The sequence below is a fragment of the Rhagoletis pomonella genome, unplaced genomic scaffold (assembly GCF_013731165.1).
Source record: "Rhagoletis pomonella isolate Grant_MI unplaced genomic scaffold, Rhpom_1.0 Rhpom_scaffold_00266, whole genome shotgun sequence".
Taxonomy (NCBI): Eukaryota; Metazoa; Arthropoda; class Insecta; order Diptera; family Tephritidae; genus Rhagoletis; species Rhagoletis pomonella.
Window position 1 is genome coordinate 46,739 of NW_023458820.1, and position 21,091 is coordinate 67,829.

A 21,091-nucleotide genomic window follows, 5' to 3' on the forward strand; every position below is an offset into this window, starting at 1 on the left:
AACTGTACTAAACTGAAATCGAATTAACTACAAAACTGCATACCCAAAGATTTTGACTAATATATTTTCCTTCACCTCTTAAATAATTTATTTGTTTGGCTTTTAAGTTAAAATTAAAATATAAAATTAAAATGAAATGTAAGCCGCTTTAATAGTCATTTATTATACATTTCATGAATATACAATAGTATATGAATTTTGGTACGATGTTTGTATTCACAAAAAAAGACGGTTCATGCTTTAACATGAATTTTACAGGCTATAAAAATCATACTCAAAAATTTTCATATTAAAAAGTTTTAAATGTTGTGAATATTTGTTGAATTTTTCTAAGCTCTATAAAAAAACTAGAAGTTTGATTTTTATGGTTTTCGTTAAAGCACGCACCGTATTAAAAAAATAACAAAGACGTTTCAATTTTAAAAACTTTGCTAATATTTAACAATAACCACCGTGTACTTAGTATTGTACCTCCACTTGTGGTCAGCTTATTAATTTAAGTGATATTTTGACCAATTTTGGCTACATTTCTTTTATGTATTTAATGTTTATAATTTCTTTATATAAGTTTAGCAAATTGCATAACCAGCTCCGCAGAAATCCACATTTCAAACTCATTACAAAAATTTTAAAATTCAACAAAGTTTAACCATTACAAACTACTAAAATTTAACTGGCTATAAAACTGCATCGCTAAAATTTTTCTGAAAAATTTCATCAAAAAGTTTAAAGTTTTTGGGTGTAATTGTTAAACTTTGTTGAATTTTTAAATTTTGTAATAAGTTTGAAATGTGGATTTCTGTGGAGCTGGTTATGCAATTTGCTACACTTTAATAAAAAACTATAAACATTAAACAGATAAAAGAAAAGTAGCCAAAACTGGTCAAAATGCCACTTAACTTAATCGAATTACTGTTTTTCATTTCTATTTTTATCCGTTGCACTATTTTCGTGTTTTTCAATTTCTTCGTAGGCCATTTGAGTAAATTTGGCCCCCAATATATTCGCCGTGCTTTGTGGCAATTGTTGTAGAAGCGACTCCAAATGCTTCAAAAGAGGCTCAAACTTTGACTTCTGAGCCATCTCCGCTTTACGTAGCTCCACTATGTTGCCCATTTGCTCAACAATCTTCTCTGCCGAAGATTGCATTAAAGCCGCGCTAGAAACATTTGAGCGCTTTTGGGAAGTACTGGGCGTCAGCATCTGGAAAGAGAAGGAAAGGCATTCATAAAATTGTTTACATTAATAAAATATCGTAGATTAAACTAATTCTTACATAATTATAACCGGGGGAAGGCAAAAGTTCCTCGGAATTAGTTACTGCTCTTCCGCTGTCCATACTTGAAAATGTTCTAAAATATTCAGTTTACCTATGCATTAAAAAAAAAAAACGCTTTAAAAATTTACTTACACCCTTTGCGAAGACGTTTCATTTAAAAATGACATGTCCTCGGAATACTCAAACTCAGCCACTTCACCAGCAAAGTTGTAGTCCTCTAAATCGCAGGCGCTTCCCGATTTTTTGGCCTTGTTGGCGTAGTACCGCTTACTATCCCTTAAGCTCTTCCACGCTGCTTTACAAGATTCCTCTAAAATGTTGATTTGTAACTAAATGCACCATATCCGAATAATTACAACTTACCAGGTTTACCGACCATTTCGCTGATTTTGTACCAAGCACTGCTTAGTACGTTTCGGTTGCTGTGGTCCTTCCTCTGTTTATCCCAAATACAAGGGAATTCTTTTACTGCCGCCAGTAGTTTTTTCCTCTCTTCCTCGGAGAAAGAAACGGTTGAGTTGAGTTTTTAAAGTTATTATTTTTAAATAAACTCACTTTTTCCAATGTTTGCTTGCATGATACAAATATAGTAAGGTAGAACCGCTGAGAGTCACTTTTAAGATTCTTGACGTTTCCAAACAATTTAATTTTTAAATTTACTCACAAACTCACACACACATTTTCATTTTCAATCTCAAGCAACAACAATTTCTAACAATTTCAATTTTTTATTTTCACTTTTATATGATTTTAAAATGTTGGCAAACCTCAAAAAAAAATCATGGCCGACAAATTGAGAGAACGGTTATACCTTGCTATGTTTTTATCATGTTTGCTTGAATTTCAAATTCACCAACAGCTGTCAATTTCAACGAGCTGTCACTTTTTGCTCAGTTTTAAATGACATGTGCATTTTAAATAGGTGTGAAAAAATGTTGCTGGCATCATGTTGCTGGCATGTTGCACGGTGTTTTCACTGCGTGAACAGAGTACTACAATGCTGTAAGATACATGTGGAATTTCACGCATATTTCACGGCAATGCATTTTGTATGGATTTTGACAGCCATTTCACGTGAAACGGGAACAGAATACTATGCTTAAGGTGTTAGCAAATAAGGCGCTAAATCATAGCCTTAGCAAAATAAAAATAATCGATAAATAATAAAACGTTTGAGTTGTATGGACGTAGTATTTTAACCCTTGTGTTAATACCCGGGTACCAGGGTACCCACAACAGCACCTTTTTCCGTATAAGTCGGGTATTAGTTGACATTTCTTTCCCATCCTCCGGATCGTCGCTATTTAGCTTAAATAAAGGAAATTGGACAATTGAAAATAAAAAAATTGTGTTATTTATCAAAAAAATAATCGACTTGTAATGTAGTATTTTGTAGTTTTTTTTTCTATTATACGCACGTAATTCGTAAAAATAACTATCTTCTTCTTCTTTTTTGGCACTGTACCCGCCTAAACGAATTTGGCCAAGTTCAGCAAAGCACGCCAGTCGTTTCTCTTCTGTGCCAACTGACGCCAATTGGAAACGCCAAGTGAAGCCAAGTCCTTCTCCACCTGATCTTTCCATCGCAGTGGGGTCTCCCTCTTCCTCTGCTACCACCAGCGGTTTCCGAAATGAATACTTTCAGAGCTGGAGTATAACTATACTATATAACTCATTAGGAAAACAAAAACGATTAAATAATCACTTTATTTATAGCAAATATTATATTATATGATGTTTTTGGAATGTTCGTCACATAGCGCTTGTTCACATTCCCAGCAGTTCTTCCTCGTTTTTCGTCTTTTTTTCTTTTCCTGTTTATTGCAAATGAAACCACAACCAGTTACTTCGATTCTTCCTGGTGCATTTCGTTCAATTGAAGGGTTTGTCTTAACATCCACAGTAATTTTTTGACGACCTATGATGCTTTCAATGGCGATTTTGTCGTATAATTTCTCATTATTTGTACGTTTGTTAAACGATTTTAGATGTTGGTTTTATTAACTCCTCGCTCAATTGACGCATATACAGCCGTCACTGGTTACTCTTTCATGGACACCAAATACGGTAGAGTACTGCTCTCAGGCCCTCTTTGGGGCCCATTATGTTTCGTATGTAGGGCTTATTTGTTCTCAAATTACCAACAAGAGTACAATTCCATGAAAGCAAGTGCTTGCAAATAGACATACATAGATGTAAAGACAATGTCCATACATACATTTATTTTCGCCTGTGCCTTTGTTTGCGAAAGCACATGTGCGTGTATTTTAATGTAGTTAGGGGACTCCGATATTATTTTTGAAATTTTTCTTACTAAATTCTCTTAATTTAATCTATATTCACAAAAAAAATTCAATCCGCAAAATGGATTTGTGAAGAATAGTAAAACAAATACTGTGTGGGTACCCGGGTAGCCCGGGTGCTAGACAACGTAAGAAAATTTGGGTATTAACACAAGGGTTAAATACGTAATAACCAAGTGTTATCTGAACCTCGGTTATACATTGGCTCTAATTGTGATTTTAAACCGGACATTTGAAAAACCATTGAGTCAAGCGTAGCCCCTGGGTGCTTGGCACTCATGTATTTGATATTCATCAAATCGTCACACATCTAAAAGTGAAGAAAAACTTTCTTTAACTTGCACGTACACATACTACACGGAGAAAAAGGATTAGTTTCGACAACTAAAGATATTGGTGCATATTCATAGTCATATTTAGTTCACAACTAAGTCGAAACTATCCTAAGTTACAACTAAAGCTATTCATAGTCGCCTTAGTTTCGACTTTTCTGGCTAAGCACCAACTTAAAATTTAGTTTCGGCTGCAGCTGCAATTAAGTCGTAACTACGAAGAAGTATTTTATTAAACTAAGGAAAAAAAGACAAAATATGTAAAAATTAAGTTGGCAGAGCGTGCTTTTGATAATATTGAATGAGCTCCAATTGAAATTTACAAAGAGCGATCCATTTGAATCGGAAGATGAAATTAAATGCGTATTACAATTCGAATAAGGCTACATCACAATTTTATAATTGGAATGATTTACATATATATATGCTCAAATAATAAGTCAATTTCAAGCTTGTTCTTTTAAAGCAAATTAGTGCATAACATTTAGGTATGTGTTTGTATGTTTCACAGCATGCTTTCGACATCGACTTCACATCATTGCGGTAGTTCTGGCTATTTCATACAATTAACAAGAAACGTATACCTTATTCTTTTGCATAAACATGCAATGAAAGTAAAAATTACATAAACGGATGATCAAACTTGACATTATTTAATAAAAATGTCATATTTCCAAAATATCGTAAAGAAAAATCGATACATTTTCACAATCGTTTTGCAATATCGTAAAACTAAGTTAAAACTACTTAGTAGAAGTCTGAAATGCGACTATGAATAGAAGTGAATTTTAAGTTGGTACTTAAATTTAGGTTGCTACTTTATTAGTTTCGACTTAGTGGCTGGACTATGAATACGCGCCATTTAGTTTCCGAATTTTGACAATATTTGGGAACTGTTACCAAGGATTGGGAACTATTACCATGGGTTGGTAATTATAGCTAAATATATTAAAGCTTCTGATATTCATCTAGGTTGTAACAAATCGTTAATTTAGTTGAAGGGTTTGGTAAATACTAATCAATATTTCTTTGAAGCATATTTCTACGAATTCCATTCAACTTAACGTATTGTTCATAAAAGGATGTTATTAAGCTCTTCTAATGCAACAAATGGTTTCTTTCAACACATGGTTAAGTCAGAGTTACCAAATCTTAGTTGAGGCAACCGCGATGTGGTTTGAGAACGGAAAATATTCATGCTTGTAAGCCACCCCTAAAGGATGCTGAGCGCTCTCTGAGCACATGTGTGTTTCACATACGAAGAGCGCCAGCTGAGCAATGCACACAGTCCCACCATGGTTGCCAATCGCCAACATTTTTTTCTACCAAAATCTCTTAAGAAAAGTTACCAAAAGTTACCAAATCTTCAATACCAAAATCTTCACTTCTTCACTGAGAAAAAAATATACTGAATAAAACTGCTACATTTCATAACAAATGTGTATGTACTTTCAGCCCGATTCTGTGCACTTAATAAATTCAATATTTTTTATAAATTGTCAATTTTCGATTATTTATGAAAAACTGCCAGGGCATGAATCACGTAACTTTGAAACGATAGTCGTTCAAACGATACTGACAAAACGATGTTGTCAAAACACTGATTTATGCATTTGTGTTGCTGTTACGTGTTACTGTTACTGTTACGTGAAGCAAGACTGGATCGAGTTGACGATATCGCACAAACGATCAAACAATTTTTGATTTTTATGAAGCAAGACAATCTCGACACGATATCGTTCAGACGATTGTCGTCATACGTGATTTATGCGCAGTTCTAGCAAAGAAGTTTAAATCTATTTTCTTGATAAATTATCAAGATTTAAAATGCTATTGACAATTATAATAATTTTTTTTATTAAAAAATATTGTTCTATCAATTAATTACTGCATGTGCCGATATTCTCGTTTTCGTTGTTGGTGTTTCCGATTTTGGTGTGGAACGATTTTTCGTCATCTTTTGGCAAATTTGGTTTGACGACAACCCGGTTTCGGCGTTGTACCATCTTCAGTGTCATTTTTCGTTCGGAATGTGCCGATATTTGAACCTGCGACTCACGAAATAATAGCACCGGCATATAAAGAAGTGCTTTGAACCGAAATTTTGAGCTATTTTTCGGTTTTTCATAATTTACTGTACGTGTCAGACGGACCTCAGATTCGGATTCTGTGGGTCGAAATACATGTCGGTAGGTGGGACTGGTAAAAAGCACGCGACATTTTTTTTGTGCCGGAATAATCAAAACGATTTGTGGACCTTACCAAAAATTGCCAGATGGCCGAATTTTTACACCATTTTTACTGTAGAATTCAAAATGTATCGCAAACATTCGAAAGTTGATTCAGAAGTGCAGCCCGTGGTGCTGCCACTGTAATTCAAATATTTCCAGTATTCGAATATGAGATGACTCAAATTTTATCGAAGTAAATTTGTAGAAGTGTCAGTAGTGCTGCCACTGAAACTCGAAGGGTGTTTATAATTACGCACAGGCAAAACATAATTCATTTCTTTCTAGTAATGCAAATAGATGTTTGATTGCAAAAGTTACCAAAATAAAATAAAAGTTACCAGGTTACCAAACCGTTTAAAAGTTACCAATTTTGGTAGAAAGTTACCAATTGTGGCAACCATGAGTCCCACTCATTGAATCGTTTGAATGGGCTAGTATGCCGACCATTGCATAAAAACGATTCAATGAATGAGACTGTGTGCGTGGAAATCATTGCTCCGCTACCGCTGTTCGTATATAGGTGAAACACGCATGTGGTCACAGAGTGCTCAGTAAGCTATGGCTTGTCGATCACTGCGCTAGATAGAGAAAGAAAACTGTGTGCTATGACATGCCCATACTTGTTTGTCTCAGTTTCAGTTTTGCTCACAGTATATACATAATCATCATCATATATATTATTTCTCTAAGGTGTCTTTTTGTTAGTCTCCCTTTTTTTATTTTTCTATGTAAGCAGTTCCACTAATGAGGTGTCATTTGAAAAGTCAGAGGTCCCCTGAGCTAATATTATTAATTAGGTAATAATAATGGTCATAACTCCTCTGAAGTAAAGAAATTTGTTTTTTTATTTTTGTTTTTAATTTACCATTGTTAAGCCACACTAAAGGTATTTTGTACTGAAGCACTATTGTGACTGCAGCATCGCTTACAACGTATACGACAGTGGTGGGCGCACACATAATTCAATAATTAATGGTTCGATAGTAGGGTTGACAGTTGTCTCTATCGCACAGCTCCCTTATCCGTGGCACCGTGTTGCTCTTTGCAAATGTAGCTTATGTACGTGTGAAATAGAAGTATACGTTTTTTGTGCAATATGTTTATTTTTATATTCAAATAAAGCACAATTAACCAATGAAATAAATTACAAAATTCACGTATAATTCTTAATACTTCGCTTGAAATGCAAATTTTCCTGCAAATACTTTAGAATTCGCAAAAGGAAATTCACTACTAATTGCCGACTTTGCGTACTTTTCTACTACCATTTTCGCACCAAGTGATTTCATTCTTCCTCTTTCTCTGTCCTTCGTAAGTGCAACCTTTTGTTTAGTAATTATCTCATAATTATCCTTTTATTATTGAATCATGGAACTCGAAAATAAGAGAGAAAAAAATAATAAGGAATTAAATAGTATAGTGCCCAATATTAAGACCGTAAATTTATAAATAAAAAAGGAAAATTTAAAAAAATTTTACACAATTTAGAACATTGAAAAAATCACCGCTAAAAAATACTGTGCTTCAATAACCTCAATTTTCCTATATAATTATATATATACATATAGTAAAATGTGCAGTAGTCAATGAAAAAAAACAAATAACATTGTAGAATAGCCAAAAATTGGAAAGTGTGGTACAATATCAAAGTTGTGGTATAAAATTCATAAAGGGTATTTCCACGATGCCTGAGTTGCGCAATTTCGTCATTATCCTCAATTTCAGCTGAAATCGCGATACAATTCTCAATTTGACCATATAAAGAAATATCACGTGAAATTGCGTATGAATTTTCAGAGAAATTGAATTCCCCAATACAACTCTGAAAATTGCTTATTGTGATTTATTCATGAGCAAAAAGAAGAAAAACCAAACGTCAATAACAAATAAACAAAAATAAACCGAGCCTACAGTCACAATAGCACTTCAATACTTTTACAATACTAATTGCCGATGTCAGTCGGTAGATGGCGCGCTATAAGGGTTTCCTTTGTTCATGAATTATGAGGTCAAAAATGTATACAGAATTAGGTACGAATTCGTAAAGTGACCACAACATTTTTTTTTTACAATTACGATCTTTTAAAAGGCCTATCCGTTAATAAGTAGGTAATCTGTTATTAATTTTTTACAGTAAAATATTTACTATTGAAGTAATAAATAAATACAATTTTTTCCAAGTAATTCACATCAAATTAAATTTTTTCATTCTAAATGTAGTGAATATATTTACATAAATTCAAATATAAAAGCCGAAAACCATATTGTAATCGTATTGGGATTCGATTTTGAAACCGCGCTTTACGCGCTACTACGCATACCGTAACTATAAACTGGTGAAAATTATATAAAGTCTTCACAACTAACAAAATCTTTCGCGTCAAAATCTAAATCTTTAACATAAAATGCTTTTTGTATTCCTCAGTTCTTATATATATTTGTATACGAGTATATATCTTTACTTCTAAATACAACATCAAGAAAACATTATTTCTTTATAAAAAATTTTAAATACACTATTTTCCCCCAATAGATTGTTATGTCTAAAATAGTATCAGAAAACACTTAAATATTTAACTATAAAAATAAAAAGTTACAAATAACATTTTTTTCAAAACTTTTGATTAGTATTGAGAGCTGCTAAATATTTATGCAGCTTTTTTTTAGTTTTCATGATTTCATGAAATCATTCACGAATTCTTACTCAATTCTGCAACATAAACCACACAATTCGTACATGAACGAAGCCGTTAAAGCGCGCCATCTGTGGCATCACCATAATAACACTTAACTTCAAAATACTGTGCTATTGTGACTTCAAGCTTAAACATAACTGTAATCCAAATAATAGGAATTTCAATAATAAGAATTGTAGCAGGCTGCGCTGTCAGTTAAAAATATTCACTTTTTCCTCTTATGATAAAAGCTGAGAAATATATTTATCGCGTTGTGAGGACCAAATATCCCTGAAGAATTTGGCCCACACAAATACCCGCCATCAAAACAACCACCAACACAAGTCATAGCAACACGAGTCATGGCAACACCCGACAGCACCGTCGGTGCCATGACAACGCAACATCACACAGCAACATGTAGCTGCGCGACCACGCAACATCAAGCACACAGCCTATTAAAGATAAAAACAGCCGATCAACAGTCAGTCAGCACGAGACTGCGGTCGTGAACATACGGCTACTGGCAAGAAGTGACTTCATCTGCACCGGCTCGAGTGTCGGGCTTGATTCCACTTCTGCAACAGCTGCTGGTAAGGTGATTTCTTCTGCATCGGCTTGAGTGTCGGGCTGGACGTCACCTTCCCAGTTGCAGCGCCACAAGCTACACACGCTCTCACCACAGCCTCTCGTGGCACCGCGTACGGGCGACACCCGCAGTCAGCTCCGCCCTTAGCAGAGGGACGTCGACAGCGCCTACAAGAGCGCTTCTCACCGCTGTCAGCAGAGCGGCGTCAACAGCGCCACTAGAGCGACTCTCCGGCGCGTCACTTATCAGCGCCGCCCAACGGCGCGAGTGGGACTCTTACTCTCCGGAAGGAAAACTAGATAATAAATTACGATCTACCAGAGCCCGAAACTACAAATTTATTGTAACGAACCCTGGACACGGCGAGTATACCCCAGCATTTTAGAAGAAGCATCGGGGCAAGCAAAAACGCTTCTTTACAGCGTAAACTGTAGATACGGTAAGTAAATTCATATGTATATTGGTATTATGGTATTTTTTGTAAATTTCGCATCACAATCTTATTTGCAGCCCATATTGTTTCTGGCTACCCTGTCGAAAAAATATTCGGATATTCCTTTAATGAGAACTGCTAAGCAATACATTTATCACGAGTATTATTGGTATGATAAGCATATTAGTGTTTGGTATTATGGTATTTTTGGTGATTTTCAATTCAACATTTCATTTACTGAAAAATTTTTCCATTAGATATACTGACATATTGCGTTTATCTCATAAAGTCTACATAAAATCGGTAACCTTATAATTTCAAAAAGTTATTTTGTTGATCGTAATGACCATTTTTACTACTATAGGATTCAATTTAATATAATTACGCATAGCAATGCCTCGAAAAAAGCTGATCAGCTGGTCAGCTGATCGCAAAAAACGTAATTGCCTTCCAATAAACCAAGATATGCAACAACGGCAGATCTATTTGCAACGAGCTAGGGAATGTATGCGGAACCAAAGGCAGAAACAACGGGCCGAACAAAGGCCAAAATTCACTCCCCAATAGTGTTTTGGTGCAATCATATTTTCAGCGATTAAGTGAAGATGTCAGTGCAAGGAGGCGGCAAGAAAAGCTACCAAAGACGTATTGCGGTGCACGTCTCTTCCTTAAAGACGATGAGATAGAATCAAATTGTGCTGAACGCATGGAGAAGATATGTGAGTTTTGCTCAGCTAAACTTTATCCAGGCGAGGCAGCTGATAATACTGCATCCATCTGTTGCCACAAGAGCAAGGTGAGTTTACCACCAATTTCTGTCCGCGATGAGCTGAAAGCGCAATGATGACATCACAAAAAACTATTTGGAGAATATCCGTAAATTTAACAACGGTCTTGCGTTTGCTTCAGTTCGGGTAACTTTGCCAATATTCCGGGTAGAGGACCATTTTGTTTTAAACTAGAGTAAGACGATTCTGAGATATTATTGTTTCTGTTAAAGAAACATTTAATGAAAAAGTTAATTCTGAATATATTTTCTCCTCCAATTTTGTATACAAAGTAAGTGACACCATGTTTCCCTCAACTCATGACACTCATATATCAGTCAGTTTGTAATATGTTTTTATGCATGTACCTAATAAGTATAAGTTCTGATGTACTATAAATCTGATTAATGCTTTGTAATATAAGTATAATAAAAATAAGGGGTTTATAAAAACAATTATTTCCGCGAACTATTAGAACAGTCTGCTTCTATCTGTGGCTACAAAGAGGGATGAGTTTACTGTGTATTTCTGTCTGCGCAGACTGCGCATGGGCCCGCTTGTTATGTGTTATTTATGAACAAAATGTGGGTTAAGTATAATATTCATCTGTAATGTATGCTGATATTCATGCTTAATGAAGAATAATATCAATAATTAAGTTCATAATTAACGCGTGTGTTTTATAAACTGGAAAACTCAAATAGTAATTATAGCACTGAATGGAGTTTTCTTAAATGTAAGTTTAAAATTAAGAAAAAGGTCCATTATAAGATTATATTTTTATGAAAAACGTAAATTTTGCCAATTTATCAAGCAAAATTCTAAATTTCCGAATATATGTAATTTATTAAAAAAAAAAACAAGGTTTGTATAGTTATATAGACCCCAATGCCTGCCAGCGCATCCGCCCAGACAGTTCATTAAGCACACCCAAGTTTGATTGATCTACAAGTTATAAGCGTTTTCAGCATTTAACAGTTCATTATGGCACCCTGAAATTGTGCATATGGAAACTGTGCATAAGAAATAATGCATATGAAAAAAACCGAAATAATGCATATGAAAAAAACCGAAATAATGCATATATGCACAGTTTCGGTTGAAAACCGCAATAATGCATATTAGAAAAACCGAAATTATGCACATGCACTCTTTCGTTTGAAAACCGAAATAATGCATATATGCACAGTTTCGGTTGAAAACCGAAATAACGCATATGAAAAAACCGAAATAATGCATACATGCACACTTTCATTTGAAAACCGAAATAACGCATATGGAAAAACCGAAATAATGCATACATACACACTTTCGTTTGAAAACCGAAATAACGCATATGAGAAAAACGAAGTAATGCATACATGCACAGTTTCGGTTCAAAACCGAAATAATGCATATGAAAAAAACCGAAGTAATGCATACATGCACAGTTTCGACTCAAAACCGAAATAATGCATATGACAAAGACTGAAATAGTGCATACATGAAAACGAACTTCTTTCTGCAAAGGGCCTTCGGCCGCGCTTAAGGATTATAACCCTTACTAAGTAGAACTCTCCTTTTTGTGTTGCCGGAAAAGGGGACCGGAAGTATTTTTGCGCGGAACTTCTCTCTGCGTAGGCGGCCTTCGGCCGCGCTTAGGCATTATAACCCTTGCTACGTAGAACTCTCCTTTCTGTGTTGGCGGAAAAGGGGGCCGGAAGTATTTTTGCGCAGAACTTCTCCCTGCTTAGGCGCTTAGGGATTTAAACCCTTACTAAGTAAAAGTAAATAATTAATATTAGAAAAAAACGAAATTATCCATATGCACACTTTCGTTAGAAAACCGAAATAATGCATGTAACGGTGACAGGTAATAAGGTCAATGGAAATAATGTCAATTGACTTTATTTCCCACCCTGGTGCGAAATAAAGTCAATTGACATTATTACCTTTTCAAAAGCGAAACAAAGTCAACAAAAATTTGGAAATAAAGTCATTGACGCTATTTCCTCATTCAAATGGAAATAGCGTCAAGAATGCTTAAAGTATGTCGATTCATAGAAAAAAATGTTGTTCTTACAATAAACATTGCCCCGTAAGTGTTGTTTTTTAATAGAAGAAAAAGGCTTTTGCCAAATCCTCAGTGTTGTGATATTAATCCACACACAATCATGAACTACCACCAATTGATTCTATTAAAAAAAAAATTTAAATTACGAATATGTAAAAACACGATGCGAAAAACTAAACGCCTGCGCACAGCTGGAATATGACAAATATTTGAAGAAAGAGTGGAGAAATGATCCATAACTTGCAAAACATTTTTCGTTTCTACAAAAATAAAGCGAACACTATTAAATTGAAGAAACAGTACATGTCCAAAAACCCCGGAGGAGCACTGAAAGAATTCTGTGTTTTAAATTAGCATATTTTGAACGAATTCGGAATGTCTAAGGTGGAAAAGAACCCAACTTTTTTATATGGAAACAATTATAAAAAAAGAATTTTCTTACACTGTATTTATGCCTCCGCCAGCAGTCATTTAAAAGCAGCTAAGGAGAACGACGACACTACTTATTAGATGGCACATTCAACGAGCCAATGTGCCAAAATGCGGGTATAAACAATTATTGATTATTTAATATCGGAACCGAGATCATATAAGTTAATTGATAGGTTTTCACACACTTTTGAAACACAAATTATATGCTTTTTTACTGCAGACAAGTTGTTGCCTCAAAACACAGCAGAAATCTTCCAATCAGGGCTGCCAACTCTCCTTAGTTATGAGGTGCCATATTGAGGATAAAAAAAGTGCCAAAATGTGCCAAATAGAAAAATAAAAGTGCCAAAAAAGGTGTAATTCCTTTTAATCATTCACATTTAGCAATAAAATAAAGCCACATTTTCAAAACAAAAGTGCAATGATAAAATAAGATAAACCAGTCGAAAAGCCTTTATAAATTAGAAAAGTTTAGTTGAGAAAAAGAAGTGCACGCAAAGGATTTCACAAAACTGTATTGAAATGTTATTTTTTTTACAAAAGTGCCATTTTGGCATTTTGTGCCAAAATGAAAAATTAAGTGCCATTTGAAGTAAAATAGGAACAAATGGCACGGTTTGAGCCAAGTTGGCATCCCTGCTTCCAATAACTTACAAATATAAAAAAGTGAAATATCGAGGGCTTGAATTCATTAATACCCTCTATCTGCAATTTGCACAAAAACTAATTTGTGATTTTAGAAACCATCTGGGACTTATTACCTGTCGTTATATAAGGTAACATTAATATCACTGATGACAGTTAAAGCTTAGGTGGATTTTTATATCAGAATCCCATCTTTGTGAAAAGTGTGCAGATAGGGGGTATTATTGAATATAAACCCTCGATGTTTAAAATATATAAAAATTTTATTTCAATGTATACAAAAAATAAATCTACCTGCGTTACAGCACGTCGTGAGACGGGGAAGGGGGGGCCGGGGGGGCCGCGGCGTAGCGTGACGTCAATTGATTTTATTTCGTTTTTAAAAAGGTAATAATGTCGCACCAGGGTGGGAAATAAAGTCAATTTACCTTATTTCCGTTGATCTTATTACCTGTCACCCATGTAACACTAACCGAAATAATGCATGCATGCACAATTTCGGTTCAAAAGACGAAGTAATGCATACATGCACAGTTTCGGATGAAAACCGAAATAATGCATATGTGAAAGACGAAGATATGCATACATGCACAGTTTCGGTGGAAAACCGAAATAATACATGCATGCACAGTTTCGGTTGAAAACCGAATTAATGCATATGAAAAAATCCGAAGTAATGCATACAGGCACAGTTTCGGTTGAAAACCGAAATAATGCATATGAGAAAATACCGAAATTATGCATATGCATACTTTCGTTTTAAAAGCGAAATAATGCATATGAAAAAAAAAACGAAGTAATGCATACATGCACAGTTTCGGTTGAAACCGAAATAATGTCTAAATGCACAGTTTCCATATGCGCAATTTCGGTACCCCAATGCACGCGTTTATCGTGTATCAAATGGATTCATAATAGGGAGGTAAATCTCGTATCATTCCGACTAAGCCGGTTGTATCAATACTTTTTTAAAACTTAGCAATTAGATTGTATACGAGTATTAGCGATCAGTTGTATATCATTCTCAATACTCAATCAATGTCAGAATACTTATAATTACCCTACAAATATATTTAAAAAATCTCTACTAAGGATATAATTTTTACCTTGCACACTAAATGATCCAGGGCACATTTTGCTTGCACTAATCCACTGCGTAGCTAGGGCTTGTATGCTTATATCACTTATGTTGTTAACACTTTGCAACGGCTCCATACCGTTCGTTTTTTGCAAAAACTCCACGTCCTCTTCACAGTTCTTTGCTAGATGGACCACTAAAAAGTTCTCAGGATCTGTTTTCTGTATAAAATATTTTTAAAATTATACATCAGATACATGTATACATGTAATAATAATATTTAATAGATTGGCGCATGGCCGAGCTCCGATTTGTGGCGTGCGCCTTGATGTTGTCATACAAAGAGGAGGGAGCTACTGATTTACGCCGACTCCGAACGGCGATTGTATTTTTATGAGAAGCTGTTTCTCATCGCAGAGAAGGTTTGCCATTGCCTGCCGGGAGCGACCGTTGTTACGAAAAAATATTTTTTTCAAAACTCTTTTGCGATGTTGCTTTGACCAGGGCTTGAACCCAGGTCATGCGGAATGGAAGCGCGCACTGCTTACCACTACACCACAGCGGTAGGTAAGTGCATATTTCGGCTGAGATTTCCAATAATGGACCATTTCCTATTTCAGGCAAAGTATAGCGAATTTTTAATGAAATTAGCGGGAGTGTTGAGGAAGTACTCATTGACCGACATTTTGTGTAGAAATGCTAACAGTTTTAAAGTTATTTGTTGTTAAAATGCACTAATCACTTTTCTTTTCATTAATATATCATCTTTTCTTCATAAACAAATGAGTGTACAGTATATTTTGCTTTGCTGCCTCTATGCTTAAGTGCGCATCAAAAGCATTCTTTTTAACATTTATAAGGAAACTGCTCCGATAGATGCATTCAACATACCTGCACATTGGCGATACCTGCCTTAAAAATTGTGCGCCTAGTACCAATTATCAATGAAAGTATTACGTTTACCTGCACTGGCCCTACAATTACCTAATTTTACAACCTTTTATTTATTTTGCTCATCTCGCAGAACAACGAAAATGGCTATCAATTTATGTAGTTATATAGATAATTAGATAACATTCGGTAAAAATTTCGCTTGCAGTAATTTCTACATGGTAAGTGCCCCGCCAATGTTTGGTTTCATAGGGATTCGGATACCTTCCTCATTGAAGTAGTACAGAAAATTCGCTTAAGTGCCTTTTTCGGTTACGTGCACAAGTTTTTCGTGCAAAGAAGGATGTGCAGCTAAGCAAAATATACTGTACATCTTTTTCTACTAAATATGTAACAATTAATGCAACTGAAAGAGCGAAAATCGATTTCGGAAATGTATTTCAACTTGCTCGTGCTGCACTAGCAATTTTTATTTCTTCCGCAAGTGCTGTCAAGCTAATCGAGTGTTGAAGGGTGGCACTGATCGTGAATTTTGTGTAAAATTGTAAAAAATATTGTTGAATTAAATATCAAAAATGCTTGAAATATATCACATGGAAAATATGGTAAGTATAACCCATACGTCGAGTATTAATTTTTCGTGTTTTCGTTCTCGCTTTTACAAGAGAAATAGTGAACTAACGACAACCCCACCGCCCATGGTTGCATTTTAGTAACGAGAAAGATTGCCAGAAACTCATTCGATGTGTGAACAGCCAAAAAGCGATTTCAGAAATTTTTCCTGCGACTCGCCTTTCGCAAATAAAAAACCTTTTTCGAAAGACACTGTGCATGCAAGCTGTGACTACTCATGCAATTGCTTTCTGAAATTTCTCAATTGCATACAAAATATATTGCCACGTCTGACACGCTCTATACAGTTATTCCTCTGTTCTGCAATGATTTTAAGTTGATCAATAAGCATCGTGATTCATAGGTGGGGATAGGATCCGATACGCGTAAATTACGCAACGCAAAGTGAAAGAATATTTTCTGGATCCGTTCAATTCTAGCAGTATGGTACGTATAATATGGAGACCAAATGAAGGAGGCATAGTCCAGTTTGGAACGGCAAACGCAGTATACAAAAGCTTTAGTGTATAGAGATCGGAGAAATCCGAGCTATGACGCCTGACAAAAGCAAGCATGGCGTAAGATTTCGTAATAATAAAATTTATTTGGCTTGTAATGGCTACCTTAGAATCAAATATTACTCCCAAATCTTTAATTTCACTCACCCGTGACAGGGGCGAGTTAGATAAATAGTTATAGGTGTCAATGACATCGACACGCTTAGAAAATGTTGAATGGAAACGCTTGGTTGTTTGTATATTACGAAGATATTAATTTGGCAAAAGAACAAGAATTGCAACTGTTACGTTTGCCTAACAACGCGACCCACTCGACATTCGAAAAAAATAAAGGTAGAGGTCATGTTCGAAAATTCCCCTCCAAAATTGATTTAACTAATGGTCTTGATGGTACTGTGCAAAATACGTCGCTTTATAAATATGAAGAAATCGCAAACAAACCACGAACTTCTTTTGAAATCCGTAGCAAGTGTTTTCAAGGAATATGCGAAGGTATTCCACATTCTTGCGGAGGCCCTTCTTCCTCTAATGCACATGACAATGTTTTCAATATATTTAGTAGAATATTTACCTGAGAAATAACAGAACTAAACAGTAACTACCCTTTTGAAAAGAAAACTAACGAGTAGTAAAGGAGCAAATGAGTTTCTTTTGAATACAATGGGTTCTAAGGCACGCATAACATTTAATAATTAAAAAGAAAAGGAAATAGTCTTCTTCTCTGCTCAGAGTTTTGGATAACTTCCAAGCAAAGTTTAGATAATGCATCATCTACAAATTATATGAAAAAATTTGCAAAACTTCATTCGTAGTTCAGCTGAAAGAAAGTCAGTCCCTACAAATTATAACCAACATATGTATGAAAACTCAAAGATGATGGAAGATCTTTATAAAGAAGGTCTCTTTGAATTTGAAACGGCCAAGGAAGGAATTAAAAAAAGACCAGTCTTGTATGCCAATACGACAGAACTTCTTGACTTTGTCTTTGAGAAACGGAGCATTGAGCATATAGAAAAAACCAAGATTTCTTTAAAACTTCCATCTCAATTTCAACCAAAGAAGATGAAGAAGCAAATGATTCCGATAAATTTAAGAGTAAGAACGTTTCATTTTATTCCTTTGGTGGAAGTATTTCATCGCAACGTAGACTTACTAGTGTCTACAAATTAATTGTATTATGCAAATTTAAAAAACCTTATCAGTTGTCAATCATCTCTCATAGAGTTCAGTCGATAACTAGTTCTCTCTTTGCCTTTGCGCTTTCGTCTTTTCGACATATTCTTTCAATCCGGTCATGTGTGTGAAGACTATTTTTCATTTCATTAAAGTGAAACAAACCAATTTAAACCAGTGAAATAACAAAACCCAGGATGGGCTTCGATCCGGGTGGAACGAGCCGAAACTACTACTCTATACTCGGACAAGAACCAACAAAAAAACGTAAAACCCTAAATCTAGACAACACCTTCGACTTTCCAAACTTAAAAACTTACCAGACTAGCAAAAAAAAAACACCTGCCCAAAATTTATCTCAGTAAAAAACAAAAATCCAAATACCCCAATCAAGTCACTAAACATTTTCCTAGTAGCCAAAGCGCTAGAAAGCATTACAACCGAAAAACCACAATCCACCTCATTCACGAGGGAAGGCCACCTTCTTGTCCTGACCTCAAACAAAAAACAAACCGCGAAATTTTTGAAAGCCACAAAACTCTCAAACGTGTGTGACATAGAAGTTAGCTTACATCCAACGTTAAATACTGCAAAAGGTGTGGTCTACTCAGAATACTTAAGCTCCCTATCTGAAGCCGAAATAGTTGAGGGTCTAAAGGTCAATCAATAGTTGAATGTAAAAAAATCACAAAGTTAAAAGATGGCAAAATTGTAAACACCCCACTTCACATTCTATCATTTAATTTGTACCAAATTCCAAATGAAATCGAGGTTGCATGGATGAAGGTAAAAGTACAACCCTACATTCCCTCCCCCATGCTATGCAAAAACTGCTCCAAAATAGGACACACTAAAAAGCAATGCAAAAGTGAAGCGAAATGTAATGTCTGCGCCAACACTGATCACGAAAATCCAATATGTGAGAAAGTTGAGTGTATCAATTGCAATCAACCACATCGATCCAACAACAGAAACTGTCCCGTTTTCAAGAAACGGCAAACCATTCTCAAATACAAAACAGTCAACAAATGCACCTTCAAAGCAGCCACTGAAGAAATTAATAAAAAGCAAACAGAAGAGTTCACAAAAAACTCTCCGATTGAAACGCTCACCGAAGCAACTCAAAAAAAAAATCAAACCTAAAACAGAAAACTCGAAAGAAATAACAACTCAATCTTTACCTCAATTAACCAAAACACTCGAAAACAAACAAGGAATAGACAAACCCACCTCTAATAGAAAACTCGACATCACAGAAAACTCTTACCTAAACGAATACTCAATCACAAATAAACAATCACTAACAACCGAACCTACCCAAGCAACAAACATTATTACTCAAGAATATGAAGACAAAATAAAACAAAACAGCATAACAAGAAAAAACAAAGGCAATGAACAATACTACACAACTAACCCAGCAACAACCAAAACAAGTTTTTATTACGAAATCTTGAGCTCCGAGCCAGACACTGAAATGAACTAAATTTCTCACCCTTGTATAGTAAGTCCTTAAAATCCTCCAATGGAATATTAATGGATACCATAACAACTACAACGAGCTTCAAATAGTGATAAAAAGCTATGGTCCGACAATTCTAGCATTACAAGAAACTCATTTAAAGACTAACTCTTTCCCAGCAACAAAGCCAGTAAACTACACCTTTTATAGCAAAAATGACATTGACCCTACATCAACGGCAAAAACAGGTATTGCACTTCTTATTTCCAATTCTATTGAACACACTCCAATAGCCATTAGCTCCAATATTTTAGCTCAAGAAGTTGAAATAAAATCCAAAATACCTTTTGTTATTATTAATATGTATGTATCTCCACAAGAAAAAATAACGGAAAACGTACCGAACAACATTACTCAAAACATAAAGAAACCAATACTCCTAGTCGGCGATTTCAATGCCTGGAGTCCGTCCTGGGGATACCCAAAGGAAAATCAAAAAGGCAAAATAATTAACAAGTTCATTCAAAATAATAACTTAATTCTGCTCAATGATAGTTCCGCAACCCATTTTTCCACACACTCCTCCTTCACACACGTCGACCTAACAATGTGCACACCACCATTAAACATAGACTCTACATGGACAGTCGGTAAAAATATACATGGAAGTGATCACTTCCCTCTGTTTATATCACTTCATACCAGAAAGACTACCATTTTTTCATATAAAACCACAAAATTTATCACAGATAAAGCCGATTGGCATAAATTTCAAAGTACGGTAAATAAGTATATCTCTGATATGTCGGGGTCGATCCCCCAAATCAAAAGGCCGCAAAAATCCAAAAAATTATAGGACGGTCAGCCTACGAAACACTACCTCGAACCAGCCCCAAATATAGCAAACCACAGGTATACTGGTGGAATCCTACATTAAGTATGTTGCGATCAGAGAAGCAAAATTTATGGAAACTTTTGAAAAGGTCCCCAAGTAGGGAAAATCTTCTTAACTACATATAAAAGAGCAAATGCAAAATTTAAAAGAGAAACAAAGGTTTGCAAAAGACAATGTTTCGTTACATTTACAAAAGAAATAAATCCGCAGACGCCGTCAAAAAAACTATGGGACAAAGTAAATACTCTTTTCGGATCAAAAATCTCCAACTATATCCACGCAATAGAAGGTCAAGATGGAACCTCGTACACGAACCAAAAGGAAATTGGAAATCTATTAGGCTCGACTTGGTCGACCTACTCGAAAAACTCTAATTTCGCTACAGAATTTATTCAAAAAAAGCAAACAGTGACTAGCCTAACATTCCATCATTTACCAGCCAGAAAAATTTGCCCCTATCCGGAAAAAAGATTCTGTGTGACCTTTACAACGATATTTTCAATACAGGTATTATTACACAATCCTGGAAAACGCCCATCATAATCCCAATACCCAAACATAAAAAGCCAAAAAACAAAAGCGATGGATACAGACCAATCTCGCTCCTGCCATGCCTTTCGAAGATTATGGAAAAGATGATTTCTCGAAGACTGATGTGGTATCTTGGAGTGCAATAGGGTATAGTCGTTGCGCTGGGTATGCAGTTACAGTTGCATGGCTATA

General features: G+C 35.2%; 2 protein-coding genes across 3 annotated transcripts in view; both read right to left on the reverse strand.

Annotated features, from left to right (window-relative positions):
• LOC118750487 (protein odr-4 homolog) overlaps positions 1-15,040 on the reverse strand; it is a 40,574-nt gene extending 25,534 nt beyond the window's left edge. For both annotated transcript variants that reach the window (XM_036485200.1, XM_036485201.1), the window contains exon 1: positions 14,846-15,040. In XM_036485200.1, the coding sequence (XP_036341093.1) occupies positions 14,846-14,954 (109 nt within the window). In that variant the 5' untranslated portion in view covers positions 14,955-15,040. The remainder of the gene's footprint in view (positions 1-14,845) is intronic.
• LOC118750489 lies at positions 909-1,362 on the reverse strand. Its single transcript, XM_036485202.1, has 2 exons — positions 1,277-1,362; positions 909-1,203 (listed from the first exon to the last, which is right to left on the reverse strand). Exons 1-2 carry the CDS (start codon positions 1,337-1,339, stop codon positions 910-912), a joined length of 357 nt encoding a protein of 118 aa, XP_036341095.1. The 5' UTR covers positions 1,340-1,362; the 3' UTR covers position 909.
• Positions 15,041-21,091: the final 6,051 nt, after the last annotated feature.

Bases quoted from the DNA above. Each gene is read 5' to 3' on its own strand.
- LOC118750489 (XM_036485202.1), bottom strand. From the start codon at position 1,339: ATGGACAGCGGAAGAGCAGTAACTAATTCCGAGGAACTTTTGCCTTCC. The intron at 1,204-1,276 runs GTAAGAATTAGT...TTCTCTTTCCAG, and splicing joins CTTCCCCCGGTTATAATTAT to ATGCTGACGCCCAGTACTTC.